This window comes from Brienomyrus brachyistius, chromosome 1, assembly GCF_023856365.1.
Source record: "Brienomyrus brachyistius isolate T26 chromosome 1, BBRACH_0.4, whole genome shotgun sequence".
Lineage (NCBI taxonomy): Eukaryota > Metazoa > Chordata > Actinopteri > Osteoglossiformes > Mormyridae > Brienomyrus > Brienomyrus brachyistius.
In genome coordinates this window covers 23,276,452-23,295,301 of record NC_064533.1, presented here as the reverse complement: position 1 = coordinate 23,295,301, position 18,850 = coordinate 23,276,452, and the positions used below count along the sequence as shown (strand labels likewise).

At 44.0% G+C, this 18,850-nt stretch overlaps 1 protein-coding gene across 12 annotated transcripts in view; it reads right to left on the bottom strand.

Moving 5' to 3' along the window:
* Positions 1-18,850, bottom strand: part of LOC125744386 (receptor-type tyrosine-protein phosphatase mu-like) — a 200,150-nt gene that overhangs the window by 54,456 nt on the left and 126,844 nt on the right. For 5 of the 12 annotated variants that reach the window (XM_049016138.1, XM_049016147.1, XM_049016183.1 and 2 more), the window contains exons 12-16: positions 16,521-16,794; positions 12,829-12,865; positions 11,259-11,333; positions 5,895-6,030; positions 3,992-4,021 (exon numbers count right to left, since the gene is read on the bottom strand). In XM_049016138.1, coding sequence (XP_048872095.1) covers positions 3,992-4,021; positions 5,895-6,030; positions 11,259-11,333; positions 12,829-12,865; positions 16,521-16,794 — 552 coding nt within the window. The remainder of the gene's footprint in view (positions 1-3,991; positions 4,022-5,894; positions 6,031-11,258; positions 11,334-12,828; positions 12,866-16,520; positions 16,795-18,850) is intronic. The other 7 variants (XM_049016157.1, XM_049016169.1, XM_049016209.1 and 4 more) reach the window with 3 other exon arrangements.

Sequence of the window (18,850 nt, the reverse complement as noted above, 5' to 3'; positions counted from 1 at the left end):
ATTATGTTTCACTAATGTTTAGGGATGCATCCTGATTAAGATACAGATACCTGGGCTTTGGGTATCGGCCGATACCGAGTACCAATCTGATACCAGTGTTTAATTAATAGGCTGTATGCTTTGCCTCACTGAGTAAAAGAGACTGTAATCATTCTTTTAAGGCAACATCAGGCTTAACTTAACGTTTTCCTAGCTTTGTAAAACAAAATGTAACATTTCAGTATATTTAGCCTGTATATACAGTGGAAACCGGTTATAATGATCATGCCTGTCTGGGTGAAACTGATCGCTATAGCCAGATGATCGTTATAGCCGGGATTTTTTTTCTTTTTCCTTATGTCTTAGGCAGATTAGCATCTAACATTTGTATATTTATTACATGATTATACAGTAATAAACCAGACAATTGTTATTTATTGAATTTTCTTGACTTTTTAAAAATACAGTATAGCTGTTTCAAATGCTTTTCATATTACAGTCTTGTACAAATTAAATTACTGAATAGTGTATAATTAAAACTGTGATTGGTCCACTTGGTAGTGTTCTTTTTTCATAGGAGCAAAGAAGGCGTACACCTAGGTGTACTTAGGTAATTGATATATAGGTATTGGTTCTTGGACAATTTTTATGAGAACAAGTATGAGTATATGAGCGCAGTATCGGCCTGATACTCAATGCTGTTATCGGTATCAGTGCATCCCTAATAATATTTATATAATATTTGATATTTATATATAAATACATTTATATATTATATGATTTTATGGAATCCAAACCATTTTAGTGTTGTTTTTGGCTTACTTGTCATCTGTGAGATCTTTTGGCAAGTTCCACAAATGTTCCCATTTAATTGTTCACGATCAGTTCACGAATAACCAAAATCATGAATGTCATTTAAAAAATCTGGACGAGCGACTGAATTTTCTGTTAATGCTAGAACGCTTAGAGATAGCCTGAGAAGACCCCAGGCTAGGAACAACAGCATGTTAGGGGGTAATCCGGTGTCTGCGTTTGCTGTGACGTGACCAGCATAAGCATTTCATAATCAACCGGCCAGTCCCACTTCATCCGATGGGCAGCTAACAGTTGTAACTTTTTACGACCCGTTTGCTGAAAGCGCCTGGGCTAACCTTAATTCTCATGCTAATTAATGATACCATTTCCATCCTCAGAAAAATTCCCGATATAAAATTCAGCGTGAAAAATGTTAACTGTGACCGGCTTTCCTCGCATGCTTATACCCTTGTTCTGTTCAGCTGGACTAGTCATTATCCCGCTAACAAAGCTGTCGAGTACTGTTGGCACGGCAACGAACTGTGACCCCAATGAAAGTAGATCACTCACGTCCCTGTGCTCTGGGTGAAATCACCTTCTATTCCATCCATTCCACTTTTCCTTAGAGTGCAGTGTTTGTCAGTGAAGCAAATGCACATCCCTTGTTTCAATTAATTTGATTCCTGTTTTTGGGTTAGCCTCACTTTTAAGGTTTTAATTAAGCCTTTAACAAGCTCGGCACACTCTGTTAAAAGTTGGGTGTTAAACGGTCTCTTTTCGCTTTCTTTGATGAAAAGAGCCTGAAGATTCTGTTGAAAGGAGAGTAGGGGGTCCCCTGCATCCTCAGAAGAGTCACCTACTCATGTTTTATTCAGCAGTTGAAAGTCCACCAAAAATTATCTGGGAAAGTAATGAGAAACCTTCCGTAGGCTGAAGGATCATTCATCCATCTCTGAAGATTCTCGCCTGGACAGGGTCACAGCAAGCATGAGGCCAGACCCACGCACCACTGGAAACAATGCTCAGGGCCACGCCGGTCCATTGTAAGGCACACAGTTAAGTTCTCTTTTGCACAACAAGTGGAAACCAGAGTACTTGGGGGAAACCTGTAGAAAACAGGCAGAACATGCTAACTCAACATGCACAGAGTAGGGATGGGATTCAAACCCACAACCCTGGAGGTGCGAGGTACATACTGTGTCTCAGTACGAGTTACCAGCTTCGCCACCAGTGCTCCATGTCAAACTGGCTTTCTAAGCCAGTGGCCCGTGTCACCTGATGGGATGACTGGCACTGCCATACCTAAGCTGTAATGATTATTATATTGTTACCCAATCTGAGTGGCAATTTCTTCATTTTACACCCCCCCCTAATGTACACAACCTAAACAAACACAATTCTGAATGTTATTTCCTTAACATCAGGAACGGGGAACCTCGATGTCAGTAACGGATTTATACCTGCAGCAGCAGGCAACCTCGGATCACTAATAAAAGCAGGTTCCGTTAAGCAATTCAGGGCCGAGGTGGAATAAGAAGCGGCACACCATGTGGTCACCATGGTGTTTGATAGACCAGGACCCCCTCTGCTCATTTAAAGGATCTGGCAGCAGGAGGTATCAGGGGTCAAAGGTCACACAAATACCAGTATTGACAATTGAAAAACTAGCAATCGGTTTGGAAGCTGAAAAAACGAAGCTCCCCGTGTAGTACTGGGGACTATGACATAGGGAATACAGTATATATACATATTATATATGATAACAGTGTACAAGAGTAGAGCTTCATTAGGAAGAGAGCAATCCCTACGTCACAAAAGCTTTTTATGAAGTCTGGGGGATACGGATTTTAAGTGTCATGTGAGTAAGATGGGGGTGTCCGCAAACTGAGTCTGACTGACCTGCTTTCCCTCTCTACACAAGTGTCCCACTAACTGCAAGCGATCGCCTTTGCACGCCTTTGAGTGGGGTGGTGTTTGCTAGGGCCATTCAGGGCTTCCAAAAAAAGTCTTACTTTCTTACTTTTACTTTCAACAGTAGGAGAGACTATTTTAATTTCGGTAAAGCACACAAGCTAGCTGCTACATTTGTTATCTAGGAAACCCTGGGCTGTGTAATCGTTGTCGTCTCACATGTTGCGCACCCTGGGGTTTCAGCTGAACTCTCAGTCAATTAACCTTTTCTGCTCTGACCAATTGGTGGACGGAACAAATCGCACCGTATGAATCGCATTAAACGGCACGCAACGTAACGCCGAGCATGGCGACAAAATCTGCGAGTTGCTATGCCGATTTGCGGGTCCATGGGGCAGCATCTCTGCTGGAGAGGAGGAGGCCTTAAAGAGCTGATAAATACAGAGCTGATGGAGCTTTATTGCCTAGTGATGTGCGACATAAGGAGCAGATTAAAATCATATTCAGGGCTGGGCTTGGAAACGGAAGAAGATCCATTGGAGCACACATTGGAGCGAACAGCAGAGTGCTTTTAGCGCTGCCGTATGGGGGCTCACATGCTGTCAACAAGACCATGCAAGAAATAAAATAATAATACTAAAGAAATAAATCCATGAATAAATGAGAGAAGGACATAAACAAGGGCTCTCAGACGAACAGCAGCAAGGTTTGTGTGTGTGTGGGGGGGGACATTGATGGGGAGGAGCCTGGTGGGGGGAGGGGTTAGGGGCAGGGTCACATGTCCGCATGGAATCCTGGGTATCTAAGCCACGAAGTCAGAAGGCATAAGAGAAAAGGCCACTGGGCTGTGTACTGAATGGTTCTCAGCAAATGCAAGAGATTAGCGTCCACACAATTCTGACAGCTCAAATTGAACTAAGTCAATAGATTTTTTATACTCAAAATCATATTAGCAGGAGAAGAAATAAATTACCTATTTTTGATGCTTTTTTTGAACTTTCGAATAATCCAAAAAAAGGGCCAAGCACCTAATCGTACTGAGAGGCTACTTTTAAACAGCATGCAAAGTCTCAACTTCTCTAGCAGGGAGGGAAACCTTGGTGTACATTGGCCGCAGTGTTCAAAAAATGGAGAATGGATCGTTGCATGGACATTTTTCGGCAAAAGAAAATAGAAAATGCAAATCTACAGTGTTGAGCGAAAGCTGGGATGATGTCATGGTTGCTCTTTAAAAGGGCGAGAGTTGCTAGTCATGCATGGAGAAGGTGCGGGAGGAAGTGTGACGTTGCACAAGGTGGTTACTTACAGGTAGTAAGTGTAGGAGTGATAGGTTCTTCTGCCGGGGGGGTGGAGGTAGGATTTAAGCAGTGGTGGGGGGGAAGGGGAATGGAATGAAGGAAAGAAAAGTAAAATATTAATGTCCGAAAAATATATAAATGAACGAAACCAGATATGGTGGCCTAAGCGAAGGTTATCCGTGAACGTGAGAGCAAGGTGGTTACTGGACTGGACACAAGATATGCGTGATTGTCTGGGGGCGGGGAGGGGTAGGAGTCCCTCTACTACACAGATCAACAGGCTGGGAGGGGGGTCGCATTATTAAAGGAGCTGCATTTTGGAATTTGTCATCATGATGCATCATGGGTATTGACACAAAGGCTGACAGAGGACTTTCACGGGTCTTAGAAGGGAACCAGATGAAGGCAGTGGAATTAAGAACAGACTTTAAAAACAGAATATTGCTGTCCACTTTTTAAATATATGTGGCTATTTTGCAAAAGCCAGGTGCAGTAAAATGTCTCCTTCAGGGTAAATTCTGAGGGGGATATGCAATCACAGAAACTCACATTTAATCTCTTTCTTAAGGTCGCATTTTCAAATCGGCAAATACATATTAAAGATTTATGAAGTATAATCGTGTCAACATGTCCAACATTTTTTTCGAAGACCACTGTGCATAATCAACATATTTTTATAGGTGCTGTGATATTTTCACTGAACATACACAGAAAACCATGTGTTAATGACTCGCCATTATCACCTTATCAAAGAACTTTTGGTTCAATAGAACGTGGGGAAAAAAAACCCCAAAACATCATCAGTTCTGGGCATTGAAACAGTGTTTGATCTCTTAACAGCGTCCCTCTTTGCATCCGATTCTCTGAATCATTGTAATTTCGGCAAAGTACGCCATAGTAATCTACAGCAAACCAATGACAATGAGTCGTCATGTGTTATTGCGGTATTCAGTGTGTGCGACGCAGCCTGATATTTGAAGAGCGCGGGATTGGTAGAAGGGTGCGGGGAATAGTGCCTTTCCCCGACACGGGAACGCTGCTAACCCTAAACTAGCCTGCAGCTAATCGCCCAAGGCCTCTCCATGCAAAATGCACTTTCATCAATTTTTCTGTCTTATCTCATTTTTTCCCCCAACTCTCTTTCCCCTTCGTAACATAACCCCCCCCCCCCAAAAATAACTTCGTACTCCTGTTGCCAGGTCATCGAAACTGAGAAGTCTGACAGAATCATTTCTTTGTTGTGGTGGGTAAATTGGGCTGTTAGGCCCTTTAATGAGGCGTGTCGATACAAACGCAATTTACTTGATGCTCAGTTCCAAATGTTGCAATCCGTTTCAATATTTTTATTCTTTACTGTTACTACACAGATACCCATAAACACTGATCTTGCAGAAAATGCACGACTAATTGTAGCGACTGTTGTTCATCTGGCCTGGATGCAACGTACTGTATATTTTCCCACTCACAGATAGCTCAAGATTATTACCTTACGTACCAGAATGACAACAAACTGATTAGCTGCAACAACTTCAGTAGCAAAGTATTTTATTTTATTTTATTGTATTTCTAAACTTGTTTTTGGGAACCTGAAACCCCCTGAGACGATAAACAAAGCATCCACAGATCATCTTTGTTGCCTTCAGCAAGAGGTCGATATAGCTGAGCCGTGTTAATACTGCATTCCCCAGCTCTTACGGTATAATCTGGAAGACAGCTCTGCGCTGAATCTCAAAGCTGAGACATGCCGCTACGTGTAAATTGGCCTGTTACTACTATTTACAATTGAATCAGCTCTGGAATGCAAGCAATTATTTACACTGTAACGTAACTGTGGTAACGATTGGTGGAATTCCGTGCACCTGACCCATAGGTATTCAAACAGGCTTTAAGCGAGTCGGCAGGTTTACTTACCTTTTCTTCATTACCAGCACCACGCCAAGAAAAATGATGACGAAGAGCAGGGTGCCAGCGATGACCCCAGCTACCTTGACTGTGTGGTCCGTCTGCTTCTCGGGTTCGACGGCATCAGGCTTCCGGGTGGCCGCTCCTGCAAGCAACAGGGGTTCAGGTAAACTGGGAAAAGGAATCCCTAAAGAAACTGTGATTACATGGAAACCACTTGAGGGTGACACAATATATATGCTTCTGGTCAACTGTTTAGCCAAGTTGATTCCTACAATTTTGACATACAGATTTCAGAATTTTATCAAAGAAGGTTTTACCTACTATCACCATAATTACGAACCTCTAATACACACACGCACACACACACACACACACACACACACACACACACAAAGGTTTGTAATTATATCTTTGTGGGGACTCTCCATTCATTTTTGGGGGGAAAACTGTAATCCCAACATGACGACCTTAACCATAAGTAAGCAAATAAAATGCGGGACTTTTGGCATTTTTAATTTTTTGATTGCAGTCACAGATTTTTGTGGGGACCTGAAAAATTAAATGCTAAATGAAAAATAGAAGAACATTTGATCCCCACAATGTAATATAAACATAATCCAGACACACACACACACACACACACACACAAAACAAGCATAATTCCGTTAAGCAAAGAGTTCGAGCTTTCAGCAGAAATTAATCTGGGCCTCTCATCAAACTGCTCCGTTAAAGTCAGTCTCAACGGTGGTTTTATATCCCCATCTGTTTATGTAATTTCGCAATGTAGAACATTCTGGAAGCTATCAATGCAGATGAGACCTTGCCGGCGCATGCCAGCCAAAGATGCCCATTCCAGAGGCACTGCAGTAATGCTGCTGCCAAGTTTCTCCGGCCCGCGAAACTCACGCTCAATCGGTGCCGGTCTCTGCGAGCCAGGATACCCCCGCGGGCCAGAAGAGGTGCTGCGAATTACTTATTAAGCGAAACTCGCAGGCGGATCGGGCCGGCTTCTGCTCCCTCTGGCCATTTATAGATTTCCAGCGGCATGTGAAGACAAACAAGCAACTCCTTCCAGAGGGGTTACTGAATACCCCAGCTGCCATCATACCGATGTCAAGCAAACATAAAGAGCACATTTATCTCATCTCTCTTTTTTGACCTTTAACAAAACCTTTTTTTTCCTTCTGTCCTTCTATATGTAGGTGGGACAAGGCACAATTTATTAACTTGCTACGTGGTTCTTTTCAATTTTTTTTCTCATTGTAAGAAATTGTATTTCATTTCCTTAAAAATTCAAATGTGGGTCACAAACAGAGGAGCAACAGCGAGAAACGCCTCCATCTGAGGTATTTATCCACGACATAGTCGGCAATGGGGATCGCGCACGCCGTAACGTCTGTTCAAGCGCGATAACCACCGTCTAGAGCTTGGCTAAACGCCTCCTTGAAAAGGGCCTCGAAGCACCTGCATCTGATATAATGTGACGGCATGTCAACGAGCTGGCCAATAAAATATCCACTGCCCCCTCCCCCATGCTAAATGAGCTTTTGGTGAAAAATAGTTTGGAAAAGCTGCTCAATTTGTCCGGCAGAATCTATTCCACCCGCCTGCACGTGACAGCATCCATTGCAATGCCTCTTCCCCGGTATCGTTACCGTGGTGACGGATGTTGCCGGGTACCCATCTCCGTTTCAAAAAAAAGTTGCATTTCACTGCTGTTGACACGCGTAAGTGCTGAGGGATGACCCGGGGGGAAATATAAAAGCCCCCTGGTGGGAAATGAATTCATCCCAGAGTGCTGAACACGCACAGTGGACTTTCACGATCATGGAAAAACAAGCGACCTTCCGACTTTGACTGAGGGTGGGGAACAGGAAAACTGGCAGCGGCACCAAAGACCAAATCAACACTTCGGGTCCCGGTGGAACATAACCCTAACCCTTTGTAAACTCATCGGATGGGCGGGAGGGATATACTGTATAATGTGTGTTAGTTTTATATACTTATACAGAAAGTATTTATGGCATTCTGGATACTTTGTGAAACTTTCATCACAAGGAGTGAATACACCATATATCTGGTGCTTTTCTAGAATGACTAAGTATTTACCATTTTCATTCCTTTTTTTTAAAAAAAAATCCTATTACTGGAGAAACGATACCCTGAATATCATAGGAACATTTCGCTAACTATAGTATTACATTTTTCCTGATTAAAGTGTTATGCAATTATGTGTTATTGTGAAGGGCAGTATATGCCTGAAGATACATTTAAAAGTAAACTTGAGCTTTTAATTGGATAAGAAAGTTAAGCAGAACAATAATGAGGGTGCAGAAAATAAGATGTGGGAAAAGTCTATGAGTCTCATCTGCCGTGTGATGAAATGAAGTTAATTATGAGCACTACTCAACAATGTGGTATCCATAGAAATGAAATTTTATGCACTGCATACTGAATTTGTATGCTTTTCATCCTGTAACATAGCTAGGAGGCACTTCTGCTGCAGTTTACGCTTGAAGTCCATGCAGAGAGATTTTTATGCGCTGAAAATTGCTTGATATCAATGTCGGTGGCTGCCCTGTGTAATCCTGTTTTCCATCTATCGACTTGCTTAGTGGTGAAACCGACGCTCTCGTATCGTGACGCTTCTTCCAACAGGTTAGCTACCCCCAGAACTCAACATTTTAATTCTGAGCTTCCCCGTGAATATTTTTTTTTACACATTTATTTTGTATTTTTTTACATAAAGGTGAACAATAGTCTAGATAATATTACAAACAGTCTAGATGCTGACTGAGAATCACCAACCAGTGCAAAAACAAAATAATTGTTGTTTGGAGTAAATTGCTATTACAGCAAAATAAATAAATGACGTTTATTTATTTTAACAAGGTTTTGGCAGCAGAATTCCTGTTTATTCTTCAAATTATTTTTGGAATTTCCATTAAATATCACCCAGGGAGAAACAGGGCCTATTTAAAAGCATGTAGGAAGATTCGAACCCTTGTAAGTAGGAAGTAGCAGGGATTGAGGTTACTCCTGGGGTCTCCCAGCTGCTGTGTGGAGGAGCTCAGCTTCTGCCCCCCCCCGCCCCCATTTGCACGCTCCACTCCTATTTCCTACACAACGGACGCCTCAAGGTGAACAGCGAGAGCCGAACGTGAGCTTGAGTCACAGAGTGTCACATCTGCCGTGTCTGGAGGCCAGATAAGAATATCCGTCCTGGATGGTCACAGCTGGCCCTTCGCTTGATAGCTGGGGTGCCCATGTTGCTAATCGAATTTAACCGTGCTTTGTGGAAATTTGGGGTGTGTGTGTGTGGGGGGGGCCTTGGGGGGTTCCTCAGCTCAGCAGTATATGCCATGCCAAGAGATGTTGACTACCCTGCGCCAGCCAAGCAACGATGGGCAGCACTTGTGGCTCTGAAAGAGGTCACCAAGAGCCAGCCACAGGATCCGAGAGACGGGATTCAGCTCCTTATTTAAATAACAAGCCCCAAACGTGCCTGGAGGTATAAAGAAAGGCAGACAGAACTGGCTTCAGAGGCTGCAGTCGTCTGCTCGTTTCCTTATGGTTTGTCCAGGTCATTCAAGGAGAGGCGAGAATAAGGAAATAAATCTGAGGTCGTCATGAGTTTCATTCTAAATTCCTGTCACACTGAAATATAAAGAGTCCCCCCCCCACCCCCCTGCCACAACCCACCACCCTCAACATATGATGCACCTAATATTTCCACTCTGTACCGTATTATGGATGGGACTGCCAATAGCCGAATGACAAATATCTCGCATACAGCAAAGAAGAACAGGTGACAAATCACATGACAAAAATCACATGATAAATCACATGACAAATAAAGGTTAGTAGATGCATTTAGCCTGAGATGTGGGAGCTTGAAACTTCACGCAAAAGTTTGTGTGGAACTCCAGGTACGCTAGTGGCCAAAATTGTGGAAACCGATTTTTAAAAATGCTTCAGACAAAACTTCATTCAACTGTTAATTATTTAATCGTCCAATGTATGATATTTATAACATCCTTTGATTGTCTGTATACAGTACTGTCAATATTTGTGTGTTTTTAAAGCGTAATGCCAAAAATGCTGGGGGTTTCCACGATTTTGGGCACTAGTGTAGGACTGTGATGCATCAAACTGCCAAAACAAACCTGAACAAGGCAGGAATTTAGCCTGGGATATAATGTAGGTACAGATCTCAGATGAGACCATGTTTATTCAAAAACATTTGCAAATAACGGTTATTTTGCACAAGGTGGGATTACGATCGTGTCAAAATGAAGGTGGGACTGGCACGCGGCTTTAGGTATCTATCAGAGCTTTACGTTGACGTGTGCCCAGCTGCCCCAGCCAGTAAAATTCAGCCTCAGGCAACCTTTCAATCCATTCAAAATGAATGGAGGGACTGTCAGGGCCTGGCAAGCTTGTGTACTGATGAAAGCATTCATTACAAGTGTGTGGGCTTTCATTTGTATTCATTCGGTGCATGTCAGCAGAATGTGCGCTGATAGCCGGCTGACTTCCATAGTTGTCCAAAGACGGTAACTGGTTGATGGGCACAAGGAGCGGTGACAGCTTGTTTAAAAGGAGCGCGGCAACTTGCGGTAGGTTTAACTCATCATCGTCATCCCGCGATCTTCAGTGTCTTATTCATTCATCCGTCAGCACGTTCCCCTATCTTACAGGGTCACGCTATGCCTGGACGAAATCACAGGGAGGTAGGAACACCCTGGTGGGGATGCGTGACTACAGCAAGGAGAGTGTCTCTATCAGAAAGCCCAAATCGCACTCAGATGGTTAGCTTTAGCTGTTGATAGCTATCAAAAAGGGCCATCTTAGACAAGCGCCGGCAAGTGTCCACCATTACATGCAACTTCTTTCTTGCAAAACTTTCACTACCAGCAAACGTCAATGAATGCTTAGCCTTCAATTAGCTGCATGCATTTTCATGGCACAGTAGGTCAGTACCCATAAATGCAAGCATAAAACAAATGAAAGACACTACAGACACACTCGCAAGAACACAAAAGCAGATACGCATATTTAAACACAGCAATGAACTCATAGAGATACATAACATACAAATATAATTAACTGTGACAGAAATACGGTGAGGAAACGTGAGCCAGGCACACAGCTGACATACCTATACACAGACAGACACAGATACACATAAATATGCACAAGAAAACAGAGATTCACTCAAAGGTACACAGGCAGCCGCAGACTCACAACAGGTCACACACACATTCTGCAGCACCGTCCAAAGGATGCAGCCTCCCCATCACAGAGACTCATGTCTGGGGGAAAAGCGGCATGAGGCGGGGGGCGTGGGGGAAGGGCGGAGGATCTGACCTGTGAGCTGGTTGTCGCCGGCTGCCGGGGCGATGCGTATGTAGGGTGTGGTGAGCTGAGTCGCGATTATGGCAGCTAATGGCAAAGGGAGAGTTTCCAGTCCGGCATGCAGAAGAAGAAGGGAAGAAAAAGGACAGACTGAAGCCAGAGGTTTGGGCGTAGAAACACAGGATCATTAGTCACAGCGCAAACCAACATTAGAGTGGATGCCGGAAGACCTCTGTGTGTGGGAGATCGTGTTAGCACTTCAGTAGCAGGTGTACCGTTACCCCTCAAGCAGCAGGGGACTGACAGTGCGGGGAAGGTCTTGTGTATCGCAGTGTGGGAGAATTATTCTTTAACTCTCTTTGGGTACTGGAGCAGAATCACACATTGTCATTGTCACTTTGGCCGTAGGACAGTCGTTTCATGATTGGCGGACTTTTTCGACACTCGGCGTTGAGTTTAACAGACGCTCCAACTAAAATCTGCCATAATTCTAAAATGGGTATCACAGGTTAAAGTCCAGGTTAAAATAAACAGATTATTTTAGTGACTCGGCTGTTAACTTGCAGAGATTAGCAGCAAATACCACAAAAAAGGAGGGAACAGAGCGAAACATTTGGAATAAAAAATATCTCATTTGCATAGAACAGCCTGGGTCCCATTAGAAAGATGGCACGCAGTAAGGAAAATAGATTACGTACCATCTGCACACAATTAAATTCAAAACCAGCGCTGCGTGGTATCTGGGAGAGGGAGCACGTGGAGTTGAGGGTCACCCATGGAAACGTGATGCCCCTCTGTCACCCTGAAGCAAGTCCATTGTAATTGGCATCTGCCCAGATGTGTAACCTAGACCAACTAACTCAGTGGTTCTCAAACTCGGTTCTTGGGCCCCACTGCTCTGCTTGTTTTCCTCCTATCCCTGCCCCACACACAAGTCCCAGCTGTCTTTCAGCTTCTGATAGACTGAACACACCTGATCCAGGTAATCGGCAGTGTGTAGGGCAGGGATAGCTAGAAAACAAGCAGGGCAGTGGGGCCCGAGGACCGACTTTGAGAACCACTGAACACCTCCCACAACTCCTTTCTGTCAGCCTGTTTGACAGCACATTTACCATCCTCCATAATTCAGACGGGAGACTTGAAGATCAAGTCCTGCAGAACAGTGCTGGTTTGACATGCAGATGCAGGCCAGACTACAGCGAAACGTGAGGGACGGATACACATTGGTACGCGAGGACTCTGGTTGGTACTTTTTGACTAAATATGACGTTACTGTAACAGATACCCCATTTCAAAGAAGGTCCACTTTAATTTCTGAGCTCGGTTGAGCTGGAGGAAACATGGAGCTGACACTCGGGTCATTTCACAAGAAATAACCAAGTAGATTTGGGCAGAAGAACTTGGAGGGAAAAATGCACGCAGAGCATCAGGAAGAAAGATAAACAGGCATGCCGAAACATTAGTAGTTCTGTGAAACGTGTGCTGGACAGATGCCAAATAAACACTCGGCAACACACTGCATTTCAGACACCACTCTGACAGGGACACTCGACTCTCGATTCACGCCGGCGTCGAGTCCTACCTTTGGTGGCGACTCGCACGCAATCGATTTTTGTCTCCTGCGTCAAAAGACACAAAAGGGAGGGAGAACGGGGAGGGGAGGAGGGAGAACATCACTATGGAGTCAACAAATACAGCAGCACATCACGGACACCGCAACTTCCCGGTTGGGACTGGCTCTTCTCTTCAAAAAGAGGAGCTGCAAAGCAGAGGGGGTGTCTGAAACGCCGCCCCCCCAGCCCCTAACTAAAGGGAAAGCATGACGACCTTGAGTATCAGCATCCCCAAACGTCCCTCCCTGCCTCCGCCAGCCTCCGACCTCCTCCCGACAGCCCAATTGCAGAAGCGTGATAGCTGATTGCCCTCTCCGCTGTGTTGGGCATTTGTAAAGCGGCCGCGGCGCATTTGGACTTGGCACAGATGGGTCGCTGTGGTATCCAGCCTGTAATAGCTGCTGGCAGTGACGTGCCGTGAGCCGCGGCCTTCCGGGGGTCCCAGCGGGGGCCAGCAGGAAAGGAGGCTGAGACGGAATGGAGCCCCCTGCTCCCGCCACAGCGGAAACGCAAATAAAACCATAGAAGCAGTCAGCGAGAGACATTCTGTCCGCAAGTTTGATTATGTTTTTATGCTGTCCGCATAATTAGCTAGGCAATTATCAGCAAAAATACAAATTTTTATTTCTATATGCATAAAATTATTTGCTGAACAAAGCATTTATATTCAACATTTAATATTTTATAAGGAGTTCAGCAGCTGGGTGAATATTTATCATCCCTTAAACATATATAGTTAGCTAATCTTTTTAATAGTTCACTCTTAGCATAATGCAGCATTTAGCACAGTATGAATGTGATGGTTTTATCCATGCGTTATACTTACTGATCACCATGCTGTGTGGGCAAAGGGGCCACAGTCTTGAATGGCACTAGTAGAGGGCATGTACATACGAGTGTGTGCTAACGGTCATTAGGAGATGTCAATTAGCCTGAATAGCGTACCTTATTATCTATGGAAGGTAATCGCAGGAAATCTATGTGAATTGGAATGGGCGTCGTGGTTAGCACTGTTGCCTCACATCTCTGGGACCAGGGTTCAAGTGTCTGCCATGGCTCTGTGTGTGGAGTTTGTATGTTCACATCATGTCTTTGTGGGGTTTCCTGTGGATACTCAGATCTCCCCCTCAAATTGCCTGCAGATTGAATGGTGAATGTGCCCTGTGATGGGTTGGTGCCCCATCCAGGGTTGTTCTCTGCCTTGTGTCCATAAGCTCCATACCCCCATCACAGTTACAGAAAATGGATGGATGTCGCAAATGCAAGATGACAGCTTACTGAACCCACATAACAAGAGCTGAAATCCTTGTGCTTTTATCATAGTAAATGCAATCCTTCCCTACTCTGCATTATTTAAAATGTAAACCAATTAACATATGAGCCTAGTGAATTATTAACGTTAAACACGGTGGCGTAGCTGAGGGTAAAGAGTGGCTCTCGATTCCCAGCCAAAAATAAAATGCTGAGCACCAATATGCGGTTTCCGTGTGCATTAGTGCATGTGCAAAAAGCAACGAATAAAATGTCTACAGATAGTTGGTGAGAAGGCCAAGAGGTGAACAGGGGCCATATACACAAGCGCTAAAAATGCAATAGCTAATATATAACTACTATAACAGCTAGCAAATAGTTAAAAAAAGAGACAGATGTAAAACCTTAATTAGTTATGGATATCCTCACACAGTTACTTTAATTTATATTTAAAAATAATTAACATCTGTGCAGTGTTTAAGTGTTTTATCCAAGTGGAAAAAAGATACAGACCTGTAAAATAATTAAAAGCAAGGCCACAAAATAATTGCAAAATATGACACAGCGATTGTCAGATTTCTAGGACGCATTTACATGAGGTCCACTCACCGTGGGACGCTTGTGCATTATTACGTTCTAATTTTGGGCCCGTTCGTCTTTTTATTCCTTTGATAAAATAAAATATGTCTGACCTTTCTGACGTATAATTTTATTCCTTTTCAGAACACCCTGTCATTTTCCACCATGCAGGGTGACCACCTTTACAGTTTCCCTAATTCATGACTGTAATTACAATGTATCCAGTCCATTAAGGGCTGACCGTGATTCAAAGAGGCAGCCTTTCTTAAAGACCTCGAGTTCGGAGCGGCTTCCGATTTCCCGAGACACTCTTGCTAAGTGCTTTTGACATGAATCTACTCAGTAAGCGACAGAAACCGTCTACATTTGAAACACTACACGCATGCAGCCAATCAGGTTTATTTTACTGCCTCACATGCCATGTTTTTGAGTGTATTTATAGATGTGGGACGTGAATGCAATGGATTGAGCTCCGAGGGTTTGGCCACAAAGGATTGGGTTCTAGGCCCGTGGCTTCTGATAGAACTCCCTTAAGGCTGGGCAGTCCAATTAGTCACACCGCATTACACAATCTTTTGAACTGTCGTCCTGAAGAAAATAAGTTGACGTGCTTTTCATTAAGGCCAATTTGCATTTAAAAGAGGAGATTAGCGATATTCCCACTTTCCAATTAATCTAACTTTTAATAATGCATTAGTGCACTGACGTGCCTCTGACCAGCGTGTAAACCTCTGCGCTCCCGATGAGGTCCCCGGTTGAAGTCCACAGCGAGGCAAAGCACCATTTCAATCACTGAAGAAGGTGGGTCATGAATTTTCAGCATCTGGCTGGGCTGGCTCTAGCTATAGACAGAACAGGCAGTTGTTTAGGGCCCCCGAATTATCTGTGTTGCTGAGGAAGCGAAATTATTGTCAGTTTTCTTATAGGATACATTAGTTTTTAGTATTGCTATTCAGAATCCAGTCAGTGACCACAATTCAAGGAACCTCCCCATTCATGTGATGTAAGAGATCTGATCGGCCTTGAGAGCTAGAGCTTCTCTTCCAAAGTGAAAGTAACTCTATTGCTCAATTAGTTATATTTGCTATCATGACCCCTGCAAATCAAATTTACTTGTCTGAACCTGGGAGGGGGACTCCCAAAGAAAGCTTTGTCTAGGGCCCCAGAAAAGACAGAACCTGCCTCCTTCTCAGCACTATCTGGTCGATTCCAGAAACTCCTGTTGCCATTTACGGACATAGGAGTAATGAACAATGGTGCCCCGGTCTGCAACCTTCAATCAAATTTCATATCATATTAAAACACTTTTCATTTTGACACCCAATTTGGATTCCAGGCCCACAGATAGAGTGATTTCAGTTTTCGATAATTATTTCTGACTTTGTATTTGCTGTTGTTAAGCTCCACTCTCAGATCCTGAACATGAATAGCTAATGTCTGGAACAATGCATTCGCCAGCTGCTCCGGCTCGTTCAAATGATTTCCTTTCGGTTGTAAGTGCTCAGGATGTTTCAGAGGGTCCTTTCTTGCAGCAGTTTAAAAGCATGACTGTTGTTTAACAATGAGTGTCATTTTGGAGTTGGGGGGGGGGGAATCCTTCCATCAATTAGCAGCAAAAGTGGCTCACTTCTCTAACGCTAAGTAGTGGTTTGTCTTGATCAAAGGAGGGGTAAATGACTTTGAAATAGGTTTTCGGTACATTTCTAAGGAATATTAAAACTGCCATTGGTTTATTTCTTTAGTGGTAGCATTCTACCTTGACGTGTTTTTAACGTGACGCTAATGCTAATAATAGCTAGTGGCCATTCCGGGCTGTTCCGAGAATACCCACCCAGTTGGCGGTGCTGACGGCCTGGTAGTAGATGCTGTAGCTCTTGTGGGGCAGCAAGGGCGTGTTCCAGTAGCCACTGTATGTCCTGTTGTCACCGATGCTGAAGCGCTGGGGGGTCTGAATGCCGGTGGCGGGGAACTCCGCAGTGAAGTAGTAAGGTGAGTTGAGCAGGGTAGCATTCTGGAAGTGGATGGGCACGGGGTAGCAGCGCAGGATTTCTGCCGTGCCCCTGGCCCGACGGGGACGCTCTTCTTCTACCACCACCTGGTACACACTGAAAGGCAAGGGGGGGGGGACATAGGGCACCCTCTTTCAATCTGAAGAAATACGGGAGAAATACGAGATATAAAACTACAAGACAAATCACTTCCCATGGCATTTTAAATATTTTTTGGAAGCATTTTCTCATCTTTACTTTTTTATATATTTCTATATTTTTGTACACATTTTGCTACTTTATATTACTTATATTTTGTCATCCTTCTACCTTATTTGTTGAAGAGTCTGGTGTAGCGATATACTATTACATTCATGCATGTGACAAATCAAATTCTCGAATGTGTAACGTCACTTGAAAAACAGGCATCTCCTTGCCGCATTGAATATCAGTCCATCCAAGCTGCCACCCTCTGCCAAATCCCTTTAACAACAGCATCAAAAACACACAGATATAATCACGCAAAACCCAACAATCAGATGAGAGATATATGAATTACTTGGATTCCTAAAACCAAGAGTGCAGATTTCATTCTAACATTTCATTTTAATGGAGCTGTATGGACCACTGTCACTGCAATCCCAGGAAAACAACAGCCAGGAATTCTGGAGCAGGATCCGGTTGCCAGAGAGTCACGAAAAAGCGAATCTAAATATTCCGAAACAAGACAAGACAAAAAGAAAATCTCTTAACTTTAACCCAGTAAGCACAAATTTTCGGTTTCTTTCGGTGCTGTATCATGCAACGTGACATTTAGTGGCAGCCCACACGCATGCTAACGTGTCTCTCTCGCATGTAAACGGAACCTACAAAATGAACTCGGGGGGGGGGGACTCAAGCCAGAAGGGTCCAACCCCCAAAGCCAATTTGCACCTGGGTGAAAAGGACAGCATCTTAACAAGCCGGTTCCGTATCGGGGAAGGGTCTCCACTCCCTGGGAAGAGACAAGTTTAATTAACTTGGCAAGGCCCGCGGCCAGGTTCTGAGCAGAGCCCCAACAAGCAGGCTGCTATCTAATTTATTGTGAGATAGTGGGTGAGTAATATCCCATCTATCTGGGATTTAAATGGTATGAGGCGGCGGCTGTCTTATGAAATTCCAGGGCTTTTCTCTCCATTCCAGGATATTAGGACTACGAACCCCCAACCCTCCGGAGAACACGCATTTGTATGTGTGCGACAAATATAATAACAGGGAGAATAAAACATGCCCTGCGTTCTCAGCGTGTCGAAATGAAGTTGGATGAGAAAAAAGAAACCTGCTAGCTGGTTCTTATTAGGAAGTTAGGGCGCGTGACGGATCGCGTTCGAGTCGAATCCCCATTCCAACGACAGGTCCATTCCACCAGAAGGAAAAAAAAACGTTTATCTTAAATAGCAGGGGGGGATATCACTTAAAATGAAAGGGGGGGGGGGGGGGTAAATCGTGAGAGGCTCTCTTTTTCAGCAGGACACATAGTGCGACAGAACTCCATCAGGGCAGAGCTAGAAGAATTATCGGAAGTAGCATTCAGACTTCAGTGTTACTTACTAGTTATATAATTTAAACTCCTAATGGTGAAGCAGCTGCTTTCTATCCCCCTTTGTAAAAAAAAAAAAACAGGTGTGGTGTGTGGCTCCCCAGCTTAGGATACTGTTCTTGTGATCAGAAGGTTGCTGGTTCAAATCCTGGGGTCAGCAGAGTGATGTCACCACTGGGCCCATGAGCAATAGCTCTCTCCCCATTTACTCCAGGGACTGTCTGATCCTGCTTTTTCAAAACTGTGTCGCTTTGGGTAAACGCATCTGCTAAATAAATGTAGTAAAATGAAAAATGCTCAGTAAAAAATGCAAGAGGCAGTCTACTGTTGTTTAGTTCAGCAGAAAAATGGACTGACATGTGAAGTTTGGTTCCCAGGTCCTGAGGAGGTAAGGAGCACACGCTGAGTACAGCGCATTGCCACACCCACCACATGACAAACCACCTCAGGGATGAGAACCTGAGTGCAGCCATGCGGTGGGTGATGCCTCAGCACCACTCTAGTCCAAATGAACCAGTGTGAGGTTTTGTTTTTCCTGTGGCTTGAGTGCCAATCCTGCTATCAACCCCCAAGTTATTCACTGTAAGTTGGAGG